At 30.8% G+C, this 25,413-nt stretch overlaps 2 protein-coding genes across 2 annotated transcripts in view; both read right to left on the bottom strand.

Moving 5' to 3' along the window:
• Ptpmeg2 (Protein tyrosine phosphatase Meg2) overlaps positions 1-7,591 on the bottom strand; it is a 188,520-nt gene extending 180,929 nt beyond the window's left edge. Inside the window, exon 1 of the mRNA XM_075365180.1 lies at positions 7,506-7,591. Within this exon, the coding sequence (XP_075221295.1) occupies positions 7,506-7,568 (63 nt within the window). The 5' untranslated portion in view covers positions 7,569-7,591. The remainder of the gene's footprint in view (positions 1-7,505) is intronic.
• A 7,414-nt stretch (positions 7,592-15,005) lies between these two features.
• The window catches only part of LOC142324273 (ubiquitin-like protein 7), a 40,389-nt gene continuing 29,981 nt past the window's right edge, over positions 15,006-25,413 (bottom strand). The window contains exons 6-8 of the mRNA XM_075365167.1: positions 24,027-24,123; positions 18,342-18,442; positions 15,006-15,305 (exon numbers count right to left, since the gene is read on the bottom strand). Of these exons, the coding sequence (XP_075221282.1) occupies positions 15,108-15,305; positions 18,342-18,442; positions 24,027-24,123 (396 nt within the window). The 3' untranslated portion in view covers positions 15,006-15,107. The remainder of the gene's footprint in view (positions 15,306-18,341; positions 18,443-24,026; positions 24,124-25,413) is intronic.

Genomic DNA, 25,413 nt, shown 5'->3' with positions numbered 1-25,413 from the left:
ATAAGAAATTTTTTTGTTAGTCTCTCAATATCACTGTTAAACCACAAGCGCACGAAATAAAATATATATATATATTTTACAACTCATATTATTATATTCACTATATACTTATATTATTACATTTATTTTAAACATACTACAATATTACATACTATACATCTGAAATATTTTGTAAATTACAAATTATAATACTTAGTAAAGGCACCTTATATTTTAATGAGTCGATAATTATATCATTTCACAACATGCTTTAAACTTCAGATGCAATATCAAAAGCACTTCTACAGACATATGGTTTTTTAAATTTGAGTAATATAGATTTTGTTCCACGCCTACCATGGATCGTGGAACTTCAGATCAGATATGCAATGAAAACTTTTTATATCATACAAGACTATCATTGTCAAACAAATCAAATGCAGCAGATGATAACTGATGTATGGCTAAAACCGAAAACTAAATTTTTAATTACAGTAAATTGTGAACTGGGAATCAAGAGTTAGTAATATACAATGTGTTTGTAAAATAATAATGGCGTTTTAAATGGTTTTCGGAACAAAGCATTGTAGAGAGATGAACTATACATTAAATGAAATTGAAACAGTCCAAGTTTCTTACCTGTTAAGTAGATTTCAATGTGTATGTCCTTAGTTGCCCTGCACACATCAAGAACTTATTCAGTCTCTTGCCATACATAGCAGAGTACATCTGGCATGTTAGAAGAAACAGTTTCACTGATCCTTTCTTTTACATGGTACAGATTTCAAACTTGAATAGAATACACTTGTTTTTACAAAACCCCAAAAATAGAAATCCATGGGGGTAAGTTCTGGGAACCGTGGAGGCCAGGCTATTCACCCTTTTCGTCCAATCTATCACTGAGGAAATGTTTCGTTACGAAAATCCTGCACAACTGCAAAAAAATCTGGAGGAGCTCTGTCTAACTGGAATAATATATCCTAACATATCCAAGATGTTCCTCGTTATTGTTTTTTCAGCAAAAAAGAAGGGACCAATAACTCTGTCTATTCCAATAGCGTACCATACATTCATTTTTACACTGTCATGCTGATGTTCAATAATAACATGTGGGGGTTTAGTACGCCATATACAAGCTTTATGCTGACGTACTTGTCCAGAAACATAAAACATACCTTCATCACTGAAAATGAACTAGTTTAAAAAATCATCATATTGCTCTAACCTATCCAGAATGTCTACAGCAAAATCAATTTTTTTCACGTTGTCCTGCGATAAAACTGTTGTAATACATGAATTTTACACACAGTGAACAGTTGTTTTGGGAATGACTAGAACACTTCTGCATAAATTTCTTCAGATTACACAAGAAACTTGTTTGCACTGCTTCAATCATTTCATCAGAGACTGATGCCCCTCCTGGATGTGTTTGCTTCAGTAGGCTGGCTGCTTTCTATGAGTTGTTTGTCCCACTGCCAAATATTATTTTCATGTGGGGTTGGGTCTTCATTAGAGACAACACGGTATCCACGCCTAACACTTATAACTGACTTAAAAATAGCAAGCCAAATCACACATTAAATCTTCCTCTGCACTGCAAACATGATGCGCACAAGTGCTTGTGTGGCCATGTGTTAGCTTTCGCACGCACAAACTTGGGAGTGTTTCCCTTTCATTTAAGGTACAGTTCATTTCTCTACAATGCTTTGTTCTGAAGCTATAACCATTTAAAACCCCATTATATTATTTTATGGACAATATATATATATATATATACAAATACATATATATCAGTATACTAATAAGTTACTACCTGCAATATATGTAAAACAACACTTCAGGGATGACTTAGGAACAGTAATACATTTTTTTTTTAAACCTTATAAATGTATGACTGGATATAATTTGTTTTCAAGTTACAGCTTGCAAAATATCTTGTTCTGATCTCTGCTCCAAGAATAAAATGATACTATACTGAAATTCTTGGAATCCAAATTAAGGATAAAATTTAGTTTTTTTGTCTTCTGATCTGAAATATTGGGTAAAACAGGCTTTCTATTAAATAAAAATAAACAGGTTAATTTTATTATTAAGTAGCGTTACTCGACCACTTGGTTTTGTTATAAATTTTACTCAGTTAATTAACATATAAACTCACAACTTCAAATAATAGCAGCATTATCAACTTAAGCCCTAATTATAAATAAATAAATAAATGTACTCTAGTTAATATCTGTATTGAACAGTAAAATCAACAAAAGCAATCAATTATGAAATATAAAAATAATGCCTATTGTATGCTTCCATAACAGTATATATAATGAATGGAATTTTCAGATAAACAAGAGTCCTTCCTGTAAATTATTTCTCACATCCCTCAGCAGAATAAAGGATGCCATAAAAACTAACATTATGAAGGGATCTATAATTTATACTTATTAATGACCAGCATATTATACTACCACACATGAAGCAGCTATATTCCAACTTTTCAAAGGCAACCACCACAAGTATAACTTTGTTATCAATCAATTATGAAATAGAAAAATAATGCCTATTGTATGCTTCCATAACAGTATATAATGAATGGAATTTTCAGATAAACAAGAGTCCTTCCTGTAAATTATTTCTCACATCCCTCAGCAGAATAAAGGATGCCATAAAAACTAACATTATGAAGGGATCTATAATTTATACTTATTAATGACCAGCATATTATACCACCACACATGAAGCAGCTATATTCCAACTTTTCAAAGGCAACCACCACAAGTATAACTTTGTGCATGCACAAAACTGTGGGAAAGGGTGGGAAAATTAAAAATGGTGTAACAAAGCACTAAGCTACAGTGAGGCATTATTTGGATTCAATGGCAGCAAAATACCATGGAGGAGCCTTTCATAGAGATACTACTCAAGAGATGGTGCCAGTCAACCAAAAAGGTAAGCCAACATCGAAAAATAATTAAATTACATGTATAATTTATGTAAAAAATCATCATACAGATTTGAAGGAAAAATTGAATGATTCCTACACCAATAATGCATTAATCGTTTTTGTGAAGTAAGTGGAATCTAGTCACTAATTTCTGGTTTAGTGTATTAACAATTTTTTTATTTTCATAATTTACTTTACTGCATTAACTGCACATTTAAGAAGTTAGTGGGCAATTCTGAAAAGTTTGTACTAACTTTTCAAGTGTCAAAAATTGTTAGTGGGCATTCTGAAAACGGTTACATGGTTCAATCCAACTTTAATACCATCCAACAACTTCATCAATTCAACACCACTGAACAGTTGATGAAAATCCCAAGTTTTTTGCTTATTTTGTTCAAGTTACATAATGATTATAGAATTTGGTTTGTATTAAAATCTTGTAATCAAACAAAATGAAAAAAGAAACTTTTTCACTGCTACAAACATGTGAATGAGTGAAAGTTCTTGTTAATTTAACATAATTATATTGTAATATCACGATACACTATTAAATTCAGAATATGATTACTAATCAACCTGTTGTTAAATGTGTTTCTTTTTTACAGCATACATGAGACATTACTGATAAATAAACCTAAGCTAACAGTTACAATAGAATCATGTTTGTTTATAAATAAAAAATTATGCCAAAATAGCAGTTATTTTTGTTGTAACCGCAATTTTTATTTTGAACTGATAGCGAAGTACAAATTAATTTAAATCACATACATAACTTTTTTCCAAAAACCATTTATTTCATATAATTTTTTTTCACAGTTGTACACCAATTACATATTATACATTATTAATATGCATAGTTTTTTTCTTTTTACATATTCCTCTGTTTGTGGTATAAAGGTAAGTTGTGCTAGTGAAGAGGGAGATTACTAGTAAACAAATCAAATAATCTGTTTAGGCATTTAAGTTAAAAATTAATACAACTTACGCAATAAAAGCAATGGTGAAAATACAACCACTTCTTCCCAAATCTATTGTGATTAAAACTTATATCATTTGCTGTTAAAACTTACTTTTTATTAATAAACATTTTTCTTTTTGGAATCCAAATCACATTAAAAAATAAAAAATGCTTATATTTCTTGTTTTAACCATCTTGTGACTTTTTATGAAATGTACCCTACAATGACATTTTACAAACCATGTTCTATCAGCAGATGCATCACAATTATATAGTCAAAGACATAAAACAAATTAACTCAAAAAACATTAAATAAACAAACACTGTTTGCTGCACATTTACATAATTTAAAATATACAGACACTGTTATAGGTGTATATCTTACAAAGGGTTCACATTTATTTATTTTACATTAGTATGTGGCAATCTTTATGCAACAATTCTCTTATATCTGATGATGTTACACGTGACAAGAAACGTGTCACTATAATGAACATTTCATCAAGTCATAAAACAAAAGGTATGAAAAAAAATGTATTATAACTTACTCGAGATTGGCTGAGCCTGAAATGATTTTTTCATTATAATATTATAACACATAACATGCTCAATTAACAAAAAAATGTCTGTAATTTGATAATAGAATTTCTTTACTTTAAAATAAATTTAAAAAAAGAAATTAAATTCAATCGTGTTTATATCTTAACAATTTGTTAAAACTAAACTGAATAATTGTGAAGTCAGAATAAATTTATTTTGTTAAAAAAAGGGTATTAAGTTTAAAGAAAAATTATATTGTAAAGCCAAACATAAAGCCAAGTGATCTCCCTATAAATGATCAGACTGAAATAAAACACAAAAACAAAATAGGAGCAATAATCCTGAAACTAATGTTTTACTGGCAGTAAATGATACGAAGAAGTGACTAAGTGTCTAAATTTAGATTACAGGAGATGATGAAAATGAAATATCAAGCCAAAATATTTATTTAAAACAATCATAATTCCAATTACAAAAAACATAGTGCAGGTAAGGTGTGAAGATTACAGGACAATTAGGTTAATTTCACATTCAGCAGACATTCTTTTGAGAATTCTGAAAAGAGAGATAAGTAAAAAAAGGAGAAGAGTTACACAAGATCAACGTGGATTTAGGAAAGGAAGAGGCACAGATTAGGCACTATTGGTGACAGGTATATAGAAGATGTGTATGCCTCATAAATATGAATAAGGTATTTGATCATGTCAAAAAGAATAAATTAAATATTAAAAAGTCAAAGAGTAGGCTGGAAATACAGAACACTGAATATGAATCAGAAAATGATTATGAAAATAAGGGATGTACAAACTGAATGGGTCAATATAGGAAGGGGAATAACTTAGGAAGAAGAATGCTACTTATCTCCAACCTCAATGTACATGTTAAAGATATACATGATATGTAATGTACATGTTGAAGATATAAAAAACTTTTCTAGAAAAAGATAAACGGATCAACATTGGAAGAAAAAAATACATTGTACAAGTACATAACATGGTTGTTTTAGCAGGTAAAGTACAATGTATGCAACAGATGATTTTAAAATTATAAGAAATATGACATTGTGTGAAAATGAAAATTATGAAAACAAGAGATATGAGAGTAAGAGGAAACAAGCCACTGAATATCTACACACAAAAAAGAAATTATTGAATAAAGGAAACAGTACAAATATTTTGGTACGATGTTAATAATACATGGTAGAAGTGAAAATAAAACCACGAATAGTTATGAAAGCATTTAACAGAGAGGAACAGATATAGAATATGGAGTTAAGCATGAAGAATTACCCTGTTTAGTGTTATGTTTGGAGTATATGTTTGTACGGATTTGACTTGGACAGTAGGAGAAATGGGGAAAGAGAGGTAGAGAGGCATTTGAAGAATATGGAGATGATTAAATGGCCAGACAAAGAAAAAATAGAAAAAGTGAGCTTAATCAGCTTACTTAGCTAATTAAGCTTACAAAACTTAATATTTCAATAAATCAGAACAGGAAACCTTATAGTCTGGAACAAATCAATGGATTATTTGAAATAGTGCTAACAGCTTCAGTAGAAGGAATAAAAAAGAGAGGCCAGAAAATATTAAAAATGATCAATGACCTAGATGGAAATGAGAGCTACCACACTCAAACGGGTTTGCTGGAAACAGAAGAGAGTAGAGACAAACATAGAGCAAGAAACTGCTTTAGGGCAGACAACCTACAATATCTAATAACACTACTAAATTAAGTTACAACTGAATAATACAATCATGTTTAGTTTTGGAAGGCAATGAGGGCTGAAATCATTGTATTCATGAAAAACAAATAACATGAAATTATACAAAATGTAATTAAACACACCACACATCTATTTTGCTATTAATCAAATCATTACCTGTCATTATGATAAGGATGATAAATGTGTTAAATTGGTATTAACTTTCTATTACAAAACACACACACACAAATGTTTTTGTATATATATGTAAAACTTTTTTCCTACTGTAATCCAGGCTGAGACTGAAATGGTAGAGTTAAAATACAGTACACATTTACACACATGCCAAAAATTAAAAAAATATATAAACTATTTTTCAACGTAAGAAAAATTAAAATGATCTGTTCTAAGTTACTTAAATATACTAATTACAGGATTAATGTCTTTCAATAACTTTGTTTTATACATAACAGTAAAGACCGTTACAAAACATAAATATTTTTAAAAAACCTGATATCTAGATTATATTACCACTTTTACTTCAGATAGTTTAAGGACCAAATTACACACCAGCAGCTATAGAACAAAAATGGTAACATCCAAAAGGCGTGTACATATAACAAAAGTGTAGTCAATCTCGCACTAATAAACTACTGGTTTACTAGCGAGATGATTCTGAAAGTAGACTACTTTCAGAAATCTTGCAAACAATTTACTAAATCTGGAAATTATAAATATATTCAACCATAACCATTCATTCCAGTTACGAGCTTACCGACTTTGGGTCAATTCATATCAATCTTTATAAAAGAATCGTAAATATTGTATAAATAAGTAACAGACAGGTAAATACTGTATTTTACGTAAATATTACTTTTTGAGGTTAAGTAATTCATTGAACTAAGAAAATAATGTATTTAAATGTTATATTTAAAAAAACAATGATTTCATTGAAACATAACATTCTCAATCAACTCTTGAAATTTATATATGTAAACTTCAAGTTATTTCTATATTGCTTAATTATAACAACGCGTTCACAGTTTTCCAGAGTTCATATTCCAACTTCCATTCATAAATACGCCCACTCTTTTACCTATGTGAGTTAACCCCGATTAATCAATAGTTATACCGTTAAAAAATAATCGTAACAAAATCGTTAGCAAAATATAACAAGAAATAAACACAGTAGACACTTTATTAACTGAAAATAAAAAAAAAACATTCCTGTCACAAAGTATCTATTGTACATGTACACCTAAAAAAGTAATCCGATGTTTTATTCACTGATCGCATGACAGTACATGGTCTTCTAAAAAATAATTACGATAAACAAATTTAATGTTGCATTAATTAACAGAAACAGAACAAACATCAAATTAATTTACCTGCTCTTGTTCCGGAGTAAGAGCGGCCGCCATTTTCCAATTTACACTATTAATCAACAACATCTATCGTCATTTCGATATATCGATAGTAATTTACACTACATGACAATGAAAGCTATTAACGTTTTCATTCAAAAGTGACCATGATTTTGTGCGAATGATTTCACGGAGTAAAACGGATGAATGGTTCAGTTACTCTGAACGTAACTAAAGCATTATCGTAATGATATTGTCACTTCATGTCCTATATTTATTTACTCTTCCGTCTTGTAAGCCAGTTGTGAAGCGAGATAAAATAGAGTGAAAATAAGAGAATTAAACTTCTTACTCAATAAAGTAAGTGAAGACAGCAATCGTTAAGTTTTTGTTTACATTACAGAAATCATACAGCAACAAATTAGAAGTTTCATTAACTAATCTCCAAAAATTATCCTGCTATTTTTTCCCCGGAAATAAGTAGTTATATTGTAACTACTATATAAGGAAAACAATGCTAATCAGATAAAATTTAGCATGTTGGGGTTTTGTAGATCTTGATGTTTCAAAAACTGTCTAACCAAACACTATTTCAGCATTGAAAAATTCGGGAAAGACAATGACCAGCTTTTTACTTGATATCTCTAGACTGAATTAACCAATTGAATGAAATTTGAAACAACGGTTTCAGTGTATTAGCAATGGTGTCATTTAATTTTGATCACACCAAAATACTTTCTGATTGCATTGTTCAAATCCCTGTAAGGGGGTGCGGGAAAAATACCCTTTTATTTTTGTTGTTGTTTCTAAACTTAAAGTCACTATTCTTGTACTAATTAGATGATTTCATTGCATTAATATGTCACTTTTTTATATATATTTCAGTAATTTCATTCTGCAGTAGGGGACAAAGTCTAATTTTTTTATTAGTTATCATTTTGCTTGATATCTTAAGACTGGATTAACAGATTTTAATGCAATTTTGTAGGATGACTTGAGTATATGGGTCATTGTTGCCATGTATTTTTGTTTACAATTGATCAAGGGGATGGTATGATATGGTTACCAAAGGTATTATATTTCAAAACTGTATTAAAACAGTAGAATAATTTTTTACATAATTCTTTGTTAGCATTCTTATATACTACATTTTCCTTCAAAGTAGTAGTCAATCGAATAGAAAACCCTTGTTAGTCAGGGTATACAACTTTCCCAGGGAAGCTGGGAAGCTTTTTTTTATATTAACTTTTAAAAGTTGTTTACAATTTATTAAATAGGTGAGCAGGTTGAAATATAGGAATAAATGTAAATGTGTTTAAATCATTCCATAAAATTACATGTTTAATAGTAATTAATAGTATAAATTTTCCATGAATGTGATCATGATACTAGCCAAAATGAAATCTTTTTTATTTTTTTGGCTCCTTCTTTGCATTATGGAACCTCAAAACAAATTTCTGATTCACCCTATGTAGGTAATGTTAAAAGTAACAATTAACCTCAAAATTATTTCATCTACAGAAGTATTTTTACAATCCATGGAAGATATATACTACCCCAAATTTTCCAATAATACATATACTATACTTACCAATATTATACTACATACCTATAAGATGAGGATATGGATTAGAATTTGATGACATTTTGGGTATATAAACATACAGATTAATTTAAATAAACTAAATTATTACTGAATTATTTACAAATTGCTTTATAATTAAAATAAAATTTTTATTTTATATTTAAATTAAATTATAATTTTGCATTATTACAAACTATTTTAAAATAAATATAATACTTAAAAAGTAAACAGTTTTCAAAAAATATAAACAAATAATACATTCTAGTTTTTAGATAACATAAAAAAGGATAAAATAAATTAAATACTGGGTATGTATTGAAAACCAGCATTGCGAGAATAATGATAAATTAAGAAAATAAAAAAAACAGCAAATCTAACATGATCATGTTAGATTCAATCATGTGAATTGAACAGATTCATAATCATTTACATGATACACAATAAAAAACATTCACTCTACCAACAATTAGCAACATGCTGTAGTAAGATTAATGCAGCCCTAAACTATTTAAAATATATTTGTGATTTAGATAACATGTTTAATTTACAGAACACTTTAGATATAAAATTAGAAAATTGGGTTTCTCTAATGTTTCTGATCATCTTATTAATAATATACATTCAATATCTGATATTCATACAGATTTAGAAGTACTGGAAATTAAGAAATACAATATTAATACAAATAATAGGATTTTTTACATTTTAGAAAGATTTTACTTATATAATAAATATTAAAGTAAACTTAATTTAATCAACCGACATACTGAATATGAAGGTGACACAATCATAAAAGCTGCTGTAGATAGCAGCACTTCTTTAGACATTGATAATTCATAATACTTCAACTGTGTACTGTCACACAACGTTGGCTAACTAGTCTACATGGATTTCTATTTTGTTTTTATTAATGACTTCATATTTTATATATATGCAATTTTAATTTTAATTTACAACTTGAAATTTTCTAATTTAAAAAAATTTAGTTTTATTTCTGTTTTGATTTAATTGAAAGGGATCTTTTAACAATTTTAAATCTCGTGTATAGCATAGGGTTTTTAATTTTAAGGTGTAATTTGGAACCAACGATTTGAAAAATTATATAGAGCAACTGACGATGTGAGGTACTCACGAAAGTGCTCTTGCTTGGATTATGGAATAAGATATAGGTGTCATCCTATTTTATTTTATTAATTCTGTACTTGGGTTGATTGGATTAATATAATTTATATAGTGCAGAGGAATATGATTCCCGAAAAGGATCGATCTTAGAAAAATAAAAACAAAATTTAATATAATATATAAATTGAAAAGAAAAACTTTTTTTTACTTTATCTTAAACCTCTTCATACTATATTCTATTAATCTACCTAACATCATGTTTTATTATTTTTGGATTTCTTGTTGTACATGTTTCATTATTATAAAGCACTAAAATTTATACAAATAATTCTAAGAGTTTCTTTCTAAATTTTTGTGTAATTCTAATATATTTATGCATGGAAGTTTTTCTGATCTGCACCAATAAGTTAGTACAATGTATTCCTATCTTCCTTTTTGTAAAATTAATTACCCTTTCCTAATTTTAGCAATATTCTCAAAGTACAGTACGATTAAAGAACTATAAATATTAGCTTTTTGTCCTTACCAGTTACTATGGTCTGAATTTTTCCTTTTAGCTTATTTATTCCTTCTTCTTTGCATAAATTAAAACAAAAAACAAAGAAAGGATCTTATCTTCAGCTTACCTCTTTCTCCATTTTTTCTTTTCTTATTATAGTTACTTTATAATTCTCATACAAATTTTATATAAAACTTATATTTTTCAATCCTATTTTTCTTAAAATTATAAACATTTAATTCAGTCACGCACTGACAAATAATTTTTAGATAGATTTCATAAGAAATCTACCTATTGTAATCAGTACTGTGATTCAACTTCTGGAAAATTTTGACATATCTTCGCGTTTCACATCCCCCAGACCCTAAAACTACTGTCAGCTCAAAAGTTTATACATACATTTATAAATATATTTCACTTTTTTGTAGACACAGCTGCTGTAATTTTGCGCCAATCACTTTCAAATTGTTCCTTAAAAATAACTTGTCCCAAAATCTTGGTCGAGTTTGTTAACGGCCAAAATTGGACTATAGGTGGGGGGGGCTTTTTTGAAAAAACAAAATATTCTTTTAATTTTCTTATTAAGTAAAATATTAAATTCATTTACAGTTCCTAGTATTCTTTGGGTAAGGGCCTAAAACTTATCTAAGTAAAGTTTTTTGATAGCACCAACCACTGGCCCAGGTGGTGGAAAAAATGGGGTTTTGAAGATAAAAAAAATCATACCTCCCTTAATAGGCACAGTATCAAATTGGTTTAAAGTGTTCATTAGACCTCTAAACATTACAAAACTTTTGTCCGAAACAATTTTTCGTCTCCTGGCTTATGGCAGGAGATGATCAAAATATTTTTGGAATTGTAAGAAGATGGGGCTTGTCATGCTAAACATGTGAAAAATTTTCACATGTAACCATTATCATATTGAGTAAATTTGAAGTTTTTTTTTAACTTTAAGGTGGAAATTTTTTTATCTCCTACTTAGCACTGGTGAAATCTACCTTCTCCTTCTGGCATGCCAAAAGGGATTTTTGAAATCAATAAATATCATACAGATAATTTGTTTTTTTTTTATTCCTTTCTACCTTTCTAAAATGTTTTATGTACCTATGCTGTTCCTAACATTGAATTGTCCTCATATACATATATTACACCCACAAAATAATAAAATTATTAACATAATTAATTATTTTTATATAAAAAAAGTAAAGGACCAGTTAAAAAAAACACAAGTAGACTTAAATCAGTTAATCATTCAAAAGATATTTCACATGTTATACTTGGTTAAAACAGGAAAATTAGCCCCAAATTCCAAATCACTATTTTTAAATAGTAATTTGGAGTAAAAAAAAAATTAAAACTTAAAGAGTGTAGTCTCTTATTTTTCTTTTCTTGCTTTGCAATTGAAAATTTGTGCTTTTATTTAAATCTAAGCTTTCTAGTCGCCTAAATTTTCTGCATTAATTTTTACAGCCTGTTACCTGTATGAATTTTGTAGTTCATTTATCTGAATGTTTGATACAATTTATCACAAATTACATTTGGTTAAATTTTATTTCATATCCATAGCAATATGCATTACTTACTTACTGTTCCTATATATGAAAGTTCTTCTCCATTACCTGAAAAGGTACCTTTGGTCAAAATAAAAAAAAATATATAGTATTAAAACTATTTCAAGCTTTATTTCTTTTAAATCTTGTTTCCTGAAGTCTTTTACCACAACATATCCCCAGCTTAAAATAGAATTCAGTCCATTATGTAAATTTTATTCATAGAAACAAAGTAATTTTATGTCAAAGAACATGATTTAGTCAATAATAGAATATTCCTACATGAAAAATGAGGCTGTAAAATATGATATGATCTCTTGATTTAAGTCTTAAACGCATTGTACAGGGGACATTCAATAGTTAAAGAGACAAAATTGATGTAGAAATGAAACAGTTTGTAGGAGGAGTTTTATACTTTCATGACTTAGGTTGGCATCACTGGGATGAGTTGAGAACAGCTGACAGATAAAAATTGCTTTGTTTATAACCTCAATATTGCATTTAATGATGATGTGTCCACGTGAAGTTTCTACATTAGTTGAAAAATATTCAGTGATCCGTTTTTTGCTTTCTGAGGTTAAAAACCGCTAAAATCTTTTCTTGAATGAATTTACAGTGTGGTGAAAGTTGTTTGATGTGTACAAATTTTTATAAGTGGGTAGAACAGTTTAAAAATGATTAAATCTCAATGATTGACAAGCAATGTCTTGGCCGGCCAGTTGAAGTGTCAACTCCTTCGCTTGAAACCCACATTAACAACATTATTCATGAAGATTGATGTATTGCAGTTGAACATATAGCAAAAACAGTTGCAGTAAGTGTTGGCAAAGTTCATAACATTATCAGTAACAAGCTCAAGTACAGCAAAACAAGTGCAAGGTGGATCCCAAAAGAGTTAATGCAACAGCACAAGGAAACAAGACTCAAAGTGTGTACAGACTTGAAAGAACGCTATGAAAGGAAGGGTGACCCTTTTCTAAACAAGATTTTAACGTGTGATGAAACTTGGGTTCACCATTTTGAATCAGAGTCCAAAAGACAAAGCATGGAATGGAACACCAGCTCACCTGTCTGAAAGAAATTCAGAATGCAAGCATCAACGGGTAATGACCATCTTTTGGGGTGCCCACGGTGTTGTCTTTTGTGATTATTTGGAAAATTAGTGTGCAATAAACAGTGTCTACTACTGAGACATGCTGATGAAAAAAGTAAAGCCAACAATGAGAGGAAAAAGTTGTGGATCGCAAAGAAAAGATGTGATATTGCCACACAACAATGCTCGCCCTCACACTGCCCAGCTGACCCAAGAAGCCATTAGAAAAGTGGGTTGGGAGATACTACCAACATCCTCCCTACAGTCCAGATCTGGCTCCTTTGGATTTTCATTTGTTTGGCTCACTAAAGTAGGCATTACGTGGAAAAAGTTCAGCAGCAAGAGAGGTTAAAGAATTTGTGGGAAACTGGCTCAAACAACAAGACAGAGACTTCTTTGCATCAGGTATAAAAAAACCTTTGGTTGTTCACCGTTGGGACAAGTGTATTAATATTGGTGGGGATTATGTTGAGAAGTAGTAAAAGTCTCATTTTGTAAAAATACACAGTTTTTTCCTACATCAATTTGTCTTTAATTACTGAATGTAACTTGTACATTCCTGGCAGTTACCACAATAGATAAAAATTTTTACTTGAATTTCAATAAACAGAGTGGTAAAAGAATCATTCAGATCAGCCCACTGGTTTCATAGTTTTAAGTAAAAACTATGGACATTCTGAGCTATATAAAAATATTGAAATAATTTCATAACAATTTGTAACTAAACTACTCTCAGTTAACCTGTTCTGTCTAGAGTATATCTCATATTTTTTGTTTCATAAAAAAATTGATGGAAGGACTATTTATCTCATTTTGGCCTAATCTCTGACTTTACTTTGGTTAATCTCTAATCTCCAGTTATTTTTGGTTTTTCTATTAACCCATATACAGCTGAAGTTGCGATAACACAACATAATTTGTTTTGCATTATTATTATTATTGTGTGAAATAACATTTGTTTACTTTTTTAAGTAGCCTGTTTTAATGCCAATGTTGCATATTATTAGATAATAGCAAAAATATTTTTGTTGATAAGTATTTTATGTTATTGTTCACTAAATTCAATCACTTTTTGCTTCTTCTGAGATGATCTATGAATAATTTATATATATAAATGTAAAACTAATTTTGCGTTTTTGCAACAGAATTTGTATTGTAAATTACAGAAACAGTAAAGGCTTTCTTTATTTATGTAATGATAAAAATAAAAATAAGTGATGAAATACTACTGTGTGCTTAAAAAATAAAAGATCTGATATGAATCACAATTTCCCCTGAAAATGTAGTATATTATTGTGGGCAATACAGAAAAAATTTTCGAAAGTAACTATCCCACAATGTTTAATAGGTAACAAGCTAATAGGGCAAAGTAAGAAGTGCTGTTGTACAAAAGGAAAGAGACTCCCTGTTGTACTTTTTACTGAGGTTAATACACTTTTGCACATCAGGATGCCAACCCTACCAGAATCCTACATATGTTCAGTGTTACAAGTGAAATTGCAAGTGAATCAAACAAAGAGAGAATCAGTATGTATAGAAGAAAGAAAGCAATGACTTTGAAGCTCAATTTACTTCATGTGGTGTGATACCATCGTTTCACAAGATGTACGCATTACAAATAATACGCATTAGGTAAATAATAAGTCAAAGTTAAAAATAATTACAAAACCTAATATCCATAAAAATAATTTTATTTTCATATCAAGTATTAAATAAATGAGTTTCACATAATTACAATAATAATAATAATATAGAATAAGTTCCTTTGTTTTGTATATTAAGGAGGATTAGAACTAATTGCTCCACTAAAAACAAGATCGACAGCTGCGTGAACATTTCCTCCAGTCAATTGTAATGCTTGTAAATTAAGTGCATCATCCGTTAATCCTAATTCTCTCATTTGCTGCATCTGCTGCTGAAGTGCACTAGATGAACTAATACTGGCATCGTTTGTATTGTTACCATCTCCTGTTGCCTGAAATACAATAAAAATAATTGTAATAATAATATGAAATTGTAACTGAAAGTGAGAAAAAGATTAAAAGGCACATATCTCAAATTGTGAGCTCTGTTAAATTACTGAGTTTGGTGGTTTTTTAATAATTAGTGATATTGTACAATTTAAATTGTTCGAAGTAATATGTTTTTATGGGCAATATACAGTACATATCATATAAATGTAGCAATATTTTTATGGGCAATTTACAATATATATCATATAAATGAAGCAAGAAAGTTCTGCCGAAGACAAGGCAATCATTAAATTAAATTAGCTAAACATAAAGGTAGTCCTTAGGATACTTCAGGCTGATCAGTTAGTGTTTGTCAGTTATGAGGTTTTTCAAAAAGAAATTAAACTTTTGTTTCAGTAACATCATACTGATACTTGCTATTCTGCTATTAAGATTCCTTAGGAAAATAAATCATTTGCCAGGTAATTTTACATAATTTCACTTCTAGTTTGCGCTTGCAAACTAAGGCATTTGCAAGCGCCTAAGTAAGATTGTGTTCTGTGCATATGATGATTTTCTAATTAAGAACATTTTTTTGACATAAAAAGATTCTTGAAAATCAATGTGTTCGTGTGAAATTTTGTTTCAAATGATGCAAAAATTTATAGAGGCTAAAAATGTTCCAAGAAGCTTTTGGGAAAGAATGTATGAACTGCCTGTGCCCAATGTGTTTTATATGACAAGGTTTAGGATTTCAAATCAATCATGCCAAAGTGGCTCAAATGTGAAAGTGATGTTGAGATTACCTTTTTTTTTTTTTTTTTTTTTATTGAAATATCCTCATTATAAGTATATTCCATATAAATGTAGTACTAATAAGGAATTTCATTTGTATATAAAGAAATATATGGAAGTGCAAAAGAAGAAGAAGAGTTAGCAAATAAAATATAGATTATAGATGACTTATTGTCGTGGTGCACACCATCATACAACAGCTTACACTACTTTACACTGTACAACTGCTTTACTGTAGCCCTTTTGAAAGAAGCTATTTCCAGAAATAGATTAAAGAAAGCACTCTATAAGACCTATAAGCTATTGCATTAAACATGTTAACAGAAGCATATTTCAACAGCAGAAATATATGGGAGAGATGTATAATAACCAGTTGAGGAAATTATTCTGAAGGGGATAAATACATTTATGCTATATAACAATAAATGGAGTAATTTTGAAGAAATTAAATTTCTTTGTAGACAAGCCCTGTTGATGGGGTGTATATTATTAATCTTACTTTATGTATGCTTACCTGGTTGTTTACATCAATCATTACCATACAACAATTACTTCAATGAAATTAGTCATTCTAACCTATAACTTACCTTCTATGCCTCATCAGCACTACTTCCTTTTGTTTAACAAGTAATTGTAGCACTAGTGAAAGTCAAATTCACAACAACCTATTGATTAATAATAAATAAATACATTTACTGACAAGCTTAATAAAATACCTTTCGATATACAAATTACAATTTCAGAAAACGATTAATTTATCTGTAAGCAAATATTAAACTAAATATAACAAAGAGTACTAATCTTTGAGGCAATTTCAACTTATCAACCCTAACATTTTTTCATTTTCTCAATTTGATCTCCTTTTCATTTTTCATTCACTTGTAGATCTAACAAAATGAAAAAAAAAATGTATTTAAAGAAATTAAATTTTTATTACAATTATTACAAGTGAATACCATAGGATAAAATACCCTGAAAACATTAAAGCTTTTTGATCAGCAATGATATGAATAGCTGAAACAGACTACAGTAATTCCAATACTTGAATATAATTGGTTGACCCAAGAAACTGTAAAACATAAGATAACAAACATTTTAATTATCCCCTAAAATATTTCGCATGTTAGTACCTAGGTTAAACTTGCGACGCAATGCTGCACAACGGGTACAATCCACAAGGATGTGTACACTGCGAGAAGGCAGTTGCTGTGTGCAAAAAACAGGTGCATCTGTCTGCATCACCAGATATCCATGAGTGAGCCTAATGTGCCCTATTTATATAAGGCAAATAATAACCTCCTCCTGACAGTTACTTCTGCATGAGAAGCCCCACAGTGACACAGTGTTCTAGATTGGATGACGTTTATTATTATTAATATTAGTATATATATATATATATATATATATATTAGTATATCACTTTGCCATTCATCATGCACCATCTTCTTTAGAAAATAGATAAGATTGTTCAAAGCGATGTGGTTGGTGAAAGGAGACTGGAAACAAGCCTCCTTTGTAGTAGTGTGCTTGTTGACTAAAATCCTAATAAGACTGGAGATCCAACAAATACTCACTGTTGTATTATGGTGATAAATCAGTGAAATGATGCAATGAATCTCTTCTATATTATTCTATATTATTATTTCTACATTTGAGCCACTTTGGCATGATTGATTTGAAATCCTAAACCTGTCATAACATTAAAACACATTGGGCACAGGCAGTTCATACATTCTTTCCCAAGACAATAAGGTATCTGGAGCACATGTCATTAATTGCCTGTAAGGCACCCATGGAATTCAAGCAAACAAGAAAAATCAAAATTTTGGGCTAATTATAGGTAAGGCCTTATTAATGGAATACCATTCTGCAACAAAAATACTGGTAATGCTGGGAAAGCCAAATATGTATGTTCTGTTACCAACCACAAAAAACAGAATTTAACTGTTTCTAGAGCCAGCTTAGATACTCCAATGTTATCTGAAATTAAAGAAAAAAAAAATCAGCATGGGAGATGGATGGTATATGTACTAATTGCATGTACTACTAACTGGTGAAAATATTAATAATTCAAGTGAGATTGTAAGTGTTAAGTGAGAAAGTAATTTTACTTAAGAGACTCATTCAGTACCATCAACTACGCAATAGTCAAACAGTCACCAATGCATGGTCACCTTGGAGTGATCAGATTAATGTTTTGATAGATTACTATTAATAAATTGATTAGTTATAAAAATAATTCAACAGAACTGATGAAATCATACCTGGGGTGTAGGAGAGGAAACATTAGACATTGCTCGTTGCATAGCCTGGCTAAACATTTCTGATGTAATAGCAGCACCTTCACTTGATGTTGAAGCACCACCTTAAATAACATTAATATGAATGAAACAATTATTAGAAATACATGTGTATAATATATATATATATATATATATATTTAAAAAAAAAATGAACTTAGCTAACAAAATACTAATAGAAAATCCTAAAAACTAATACAATTAGTCAACTTTTATGGGATCCAGCATCATCATCAGTTGGTACACAATTCTATAATTAAATTAACAAATAACAGAAAAGAAAGAAAATTAAAAATTTAGAAAACAAACACTTTAACAACCACAGAATTTTTAATAACAACACAACTGCACTACTAGAATAAAAAAAAAGGTTAGGGTGTTTATGTTTTCTAAATTTTTAAGTTTTCTTTCTTTTTTGTTATATTGTAACAACACCGGTATAGCGAACCTGAGTACAGATTCCTACCAATTATTATGAAAGTAGCAGAAAATATAATAATTGGAGAAATCCAGAAAGGAGAACCCTTTTTGTAAAGAGTAGGCCATTTTACAATTGTCTTCTTTTGTTATACTGCCCACTGTCACACAATGAACACCTGTTGTACGGTGAGAAGAGACCAGGTTTGGAGTTCATGGGAACAAAAGCCTGGATCGACTGTTCTCATGCTTCGACTTGGGTCCGGTCCGACAGATAAAGAGGCTAGAAGTATAAACAGCCCAGACCAGATAAAAATGAGTTATATTATAACCAGTCTGCAAGGAGAGGCTGCAAGTTGTGTGGGTTCAGCAGAATTCTGCGAACCAGTCCAGTGAGATGTTACGGCGATGGTCCAGTGAGGAGAGTCATGGGTGTGAGTCTGCGAGATGAGACATCTGTGCCATGTGAGACATCAGTCCTGCGAGGAAAGTCTTGATTTAAGTTCGATACGACTAAGGTGACGCCATGAGTAAATCCAAGTATACAAGATATCATAAGTTACTATATAAGTGAAAGAAATAATGCAATAAATTTCATTCATAAACAGTTAGGGTAGACAGCAAAGGTATTTGCAAGTGAACTTTATACAACTGTTTGTTAATAAGAGACAAGTGGTTAAAAAGGGTTAAGACAAGAGGTTTCTTTTGTTAATGGGTTCTTCTTTCTATTTATCTACCTGGAATAAATTCCAAATGATTATTTATTTTGAACTCTGTCTTGTGTGTATTTGCAATGATTATTTACTATTGACATTTATCACTATTTGATGTGTAATATTATGATTGTTATTCTTTGTTGATTACATTATGTATTATGCTCTGTTTTTACATCATGTTTACTGTTTTGATTATGTTATGCATTATGGTATGTTCTGTATTATGTTATGTACTGTGTTATGTGTTAATTGTTTGAATTGTTGTTATTGACATGTAATATTATCGTTTACTACTACTATCCTGATTATTATGGTTGTAATTACTATATTAATATTTGTGTTCATTAATGGTCACTTATTATTATTATTATTGTATTTATCACCATTGTTAATATTATTAATTGTCATTATTATTAATTACTGGTTGTAATTATGAACATTTTAAACCAATAAATTGTAATTATATAAACATTCCAAATTGACAACCTCTCAATATCCTGATAGAGCCATAAAACACATAACAATATGTTAATGTAATTATAAAATTGTGCACTGACTAGTGAGGGATCCTGCAAAAGTTAACTATTGGTATTAGTTTTTTTTTAGGTTTTTCTATTGCTGTGTTTGGTGGTTATATTGTTATTTACTGAATTTAATTACCACAATGATGAATTAAATGAATTCTTAAAGTTATATATGCACACACACACAAACACACACACACACATGCGCGCATGCATGAACGCATGCACACACATTATCTACACTTTTGCCATAACACCCTTCTAGGTTGTCATACTACCTTCACCCTATGAATGCTTAAGAGTTGGTGCAACTGTGGCCATTGAGTGAAATTTGATCTTAATCACGTTATTTGCCTCCTTCCAGCTATTACAGTGTAGAGAAGTCTGTTTTACTAGCAATTTGCCCCAAGTGTAATATTTGACTTGTCTTTGTATTATAATTAACCCCGTACTAAACACAAGGTCAATTTTTTTTTTAATGCATTAAATGTTAAGGTCACTGACCAATAAATGTAGACAGTATGCACAGTTCCCAACAAACGTCAACTACTTTCAGCATTATTTAACTTTGTTGATCTATTTTTATAGAATTTTTACCTTTTACTTCATATAGTATTCTTTCAGAAAAAAACTTAATGGCCAGGATCTATTTATCATATCTTTAAGTATTTCTGTTATAAAAGCATTCTATTTCTTGATATTAATGATGTAATGACCAATACATTCTTGATATATAAATGATAAACCTGTATGGTGGTGAGGAAGCACCTCTGCCTTTCATCTGGAACGTCCTGGATTCAAGTCCTGATCAGCCTTAGCACCTTTCATACACTACAAAAATCATCAATCATAAAGTAACTGTAAGGGGACATAAGCCTTTTGCTGCTTTGAGAATAAATAAAATATTTTTTCTTGAAAAAATACTGTTCTGTAAACTTTCAAAATTAAATATGTAATTTACAAGTTTCAGTACTATTATGCTATTTATTTTATAGCCCACTATTTCTCTTTAAAGTGGGTATGGTAAGATGTCTCTGTATTTGCTACTGTAACCACCACAACCTTTCTACCAAGCTATTTATGATAAGTCATTTCCTTTCCTCATTATTCAGTTTTGTACCTAATAACAATATACAATCATAATGAAACTGGCCAATTTAAGGAAAAAAGTAGAAGTTCTGGAGAATTGCAACTTATTAGAAACAGTTAAACCTTATGATGTGTATAATAAACCAAATTAGTTTCTATTACCGCACATTCTTGATGAATTTAAAACTGAACAATCATAAGATAATAAATTTGAATCTTTATATTTGAAATATTTCATCATATATCAATCATAATTAAATGTTGCAACTTCTTAAAATGAATACGTACTGTCGATGAGAATGTATATATTAAAACTTAGATGAACTTAGATTTTGTCAAAATAATAAAAAAAGATAGAATGAACATGCTTTGTTTGTTAATCAGGTATAAGGTTTGTCTACAAATGATTTATAAAGTTGTTTTTGAAAAACTTCCAAGCATAAAAAGGATGTTCTGTAATATTTTAATATTAAAATGTAATTGTAATATGAAAACAAACTTTAATTGATAACAACAACAGCCAAGAAATGTAACTGCAGGTGTTTTTATCGTAAACTACATTACTGTATATCATTTACAAATTCATAACTGCATGCAGTTCCATTAAACAAGAGGACATAAATATTATTTAGTGAATATAAGTAAATAATTTTTGACCATTCAGCTTTCAGCCAATGTGAAATCAATTCCTGTAACAAAAATCTCCTTTTAACAATTTCCAATGTAAATTTTTCAGCTTTTTGCTGAAAGTAAACAACTTTGTGAAACAAATTCACCAGTGCATCCTATACATGGATGATTGCGTAGTTTAAATATAGATTCCATTTGATTATGTTTCACTGTGATTCCTTTTAAAATTCAATATTTCATTTTGACTTTGTGTGTATCTGATAGTAACCAATCCATTTGTTTATATAAAAGTGGCAGTAAAAATTTTAATGTTACTGCTTCATGACTATAGCTCATATTCGGTAACTTATAATAATATTATATATAAATTTTTGATTTCTAAATCATTATATGTGCCCTCTCCCATTCTCTTTTCCATTCCATTCCTGAATTCACATTGCTAAGCAAAATTTCTTTTGTTTTTCTTTCTCACATTATTGTAGTGTTAACTTATGCAAACAGATTAAATTCTAAGAATTTTTAGTCAATACATCCAAAGGGCACTAGGAAAGTTTTGCAGTATGACTTTATTTTATATCATTCTTTAAAATAATTTTCACTATGTTATCCTTTACATATTATACACTTCTTCATCCTTCGAACCAGTCTTCAAAGAAACCCTGACATGATTCATCAGAGATCTGTGCATACTTGTCCCAAGCCCTTAGGAGGTCATCATCGCTCATACAATGCTTCTCTTTCTGTCTATTATTCTTCTTGGGGAACAGCATAAAGTGACAAGGAGTGAGGTCAAGAATGTAGGAAGGGTATTCTAACTGCGCTGGAACATTACTGTGAAATATGTTCATCCTTGAGTTTGGGCACAGCTTTTTGAGATCTGACAGCTTTAGACAGGTATTTCTCAGTATACCACTTGCTTGTAACTGTCTTCTGAGTTTCCAACACAACTCACTCTGAAACCTCTATAACCTTAAAAAATATGGCCACCATTCTTCACTTCATTGATCTGGATTTTTAAACAGTCATAGGGGTCTTTTCATCTTTGATCATCCACATTTTGTTCTGAGCCTTGGTTGGGATGTCATAATAGTACACCCAAGTTTCATCACCTGTCATAGGAGTTTTCAAACTTTTTCAGCATTTTGTGACATCATGAAACACGATGTGTCATCTGATGTCGGTCAAATTATGTGGCACCCAAACGGTACAAAAGCTTTTTAACCTGAGGGAGATCTCACAGAACAGCATGGGCTGCTGGTGCAGATGCCCAAGAACACACCTCCATTTTTGTAGGTGGTAGGCCATACACCCGTTTATCTCGAGCATTTTTTTGTGCTGCAACAATGTTTCCCTGAGTTACAAATGACGATTGACCTTGGATCATCCTCAAAGCCAAAATTTCATCTTTCAAACATTCAATATCATCTAAATATTGTTGTATGATGAGGATAATCCTCTCCAAGCACAGGAGTCATTTCTTCTAAACACTGATCTATACTTAACCAACATCCAAAATTTCCAGGTATTCAGTTTTCAACAACATCACTATCTCTTTTCACTAACACAACTAAAAAGTAAATGACACTGTGACGGTGACTAGAGCGGTTACAGTGCAGGTTAAGACCTGTCTAAACACACACTAATTTATTACCTGTGATGATCCATTCAATCATATTGCAAAACTTTCCTAGTGCCCTTTGTATTTATTGACTAAATTCTTAGAATTTAATCTGTTTGCTCAAGTTACCACTACAATAACATGAGAAAGGAAAACAAAGCAATACTTTGCTTAGCAGTATGAATTAAGGAATGGAATGGAAAAGAGGGTGGGAGAAGGCACAAATTATTATGCAATTAGATCAACCTCAACCTCCTTTTGTTTTGACCATATTGTACTCTGTAATTTTATCATGGTAATATGGTGTCAATCAGTTGTATTTCAGATTCTGCAGATAAATTTTGTAATTATGATTATGTCTCAGAAACTTAAATCAACCAAAGACCTGATAATTGCTGATTAAATATTTTCTTTCTTCTAGCACAGACATGATTAGAAGTTGGCAAAGGTGATCATTTTTAACCCTGTTTGACAGGATTCTCCATGATCATATTAAATGACATCTACAGCGAAAACAAAAGGTAAGTAATATAATGGCAAAATTTTCTGCCAAAAGATTATTTCAGACATCATTACTGAACAAAAATAAAATTATTTCTGAATATTTAGCATACAGACTGTTCTTACAATTGTTACACAATATCAAAAAATTTACCAGAAGAAGCTGATGCAAGAGCAGCTGCAAGTTGTGCTGCAGTAATTGTTGAATATGAACCCTGACGTGACAGTCCCTGAGGCTGAGAATCTGAAGACTACAAATAACAAAACAAATATTTTTTATTAAATACACATCAGATTCACAAATAAAAAAACTTCAAGCAAATATTAATTTTTTTTAATACTTTTAACATTTAAAACCCCATAGTAACAGGGTAATTTCCATGGTGTTACTCTTTCAAAAAGAGCCCATCTCACAAAGCAACAATACTTGTTTGGGAGAAACATGCATTTGCTTCTAGCAGTATTAAGGCATGCCATTTAGTGGATCACTTTTCAGCCTCTGGCCCCATGCTGTATAACTTGTGTTTACTGCTACCAGTAGCAATTTGCTTCTACAAGTGCAGTGTTCCTATGTTTACATCGTCGGGGCTGACAACGATCAGTGGCTGTTAGTCAATCTATGTTGCTGTGAAGTTTAGGCTACACAGCTGCGTAGTATGTTGCAGGAGTGCCACTGTCTGCTAAGTAAGGACGTTTCCTTAGTGTTGCATCATGTCTATGTTCTTAGGTTCATGAGGCCAATAATCTTTTTGATCCTCTGGCAGGTTTGGGAAGTGATTTTCACTCCGACCTTGCCAGTGGTCTGATCTAGGAGCTTTTAGCTTTAGATGTTTTGAGCGGGGCTGTGTGAGAACAGGTGGCCGCCTTGCTCAGGACAGTTCACAGCTGCTCACGTTGCCTTGTATTAGGTGATAGGTAAGTTCAAACAGTTACTATAGTGCCTGGCAGTACAGTCAGTGTTTTTGTTCTTCAGACACTATGGAGCAATCCAGGGGAGATTGCTTAGAGGACTTTTTTGGCATAGCCAAGGACCTAGTTGGCGGCTACCTCTTCCTGCCAAGAAGGTACCTTGGTAGGTCGCCACCGAGATTACGATCCTCCGATAAGAAGGTGTCAGAGGTTTCCACGAAGGTAGTAATGTGCCCAAGTGCACCAGCAGATTGCACTAAAAATCATGCTGAAACTTCCACTATGAGCTGTGCAGGGAAGGCTGTGGCTGGAACCATGCAGGAAGTGCGTGGTAGTGAAGGGAAAGCCAAGGACAAACGGTGGCTCCCCAAGAAGTCTGGGAAAGTGGGATCCGGTAACGTGGAATTGGCTCGGTGTGGGAGGTCCCTGGGCTGAAGCCTGTTGTGAGGCAGGTGAACTCCGGATCAACCTCCTACCAACTTGACCTGGATATATTATTCTATCTGCTGCCTGTTATAAGGGAGCTGCTTGGCAGGCTGTTCTCAGGATGACTAAGCTGGGGCTGCTTTCCGATTTGTTGGAAAGTGGCTTTGGTGAGGGTGTCTTAAAACCAGGAAAGGATCCTAGTGAGG

This window comes from Lycorma delicatula, chromosome 1 (genome assembly GCF_047948215.1).
Source record: "Lycorma delicatula isolate Av1 chromosome 1, ASM4794821v1, whole genome shotgun sequence".
Lineage (NCBI taxonomy): Eukaryota > Metazoa > Arthropoda > Insecta > Hemiptera > Fulgoridae > Lycorma > Lycorma delicatula.
The sequence above is the reverse complement of the archived record's forward strand: the minus strand, read 5'-3'. Positions and strand labels throughout refer to the sequence as shown.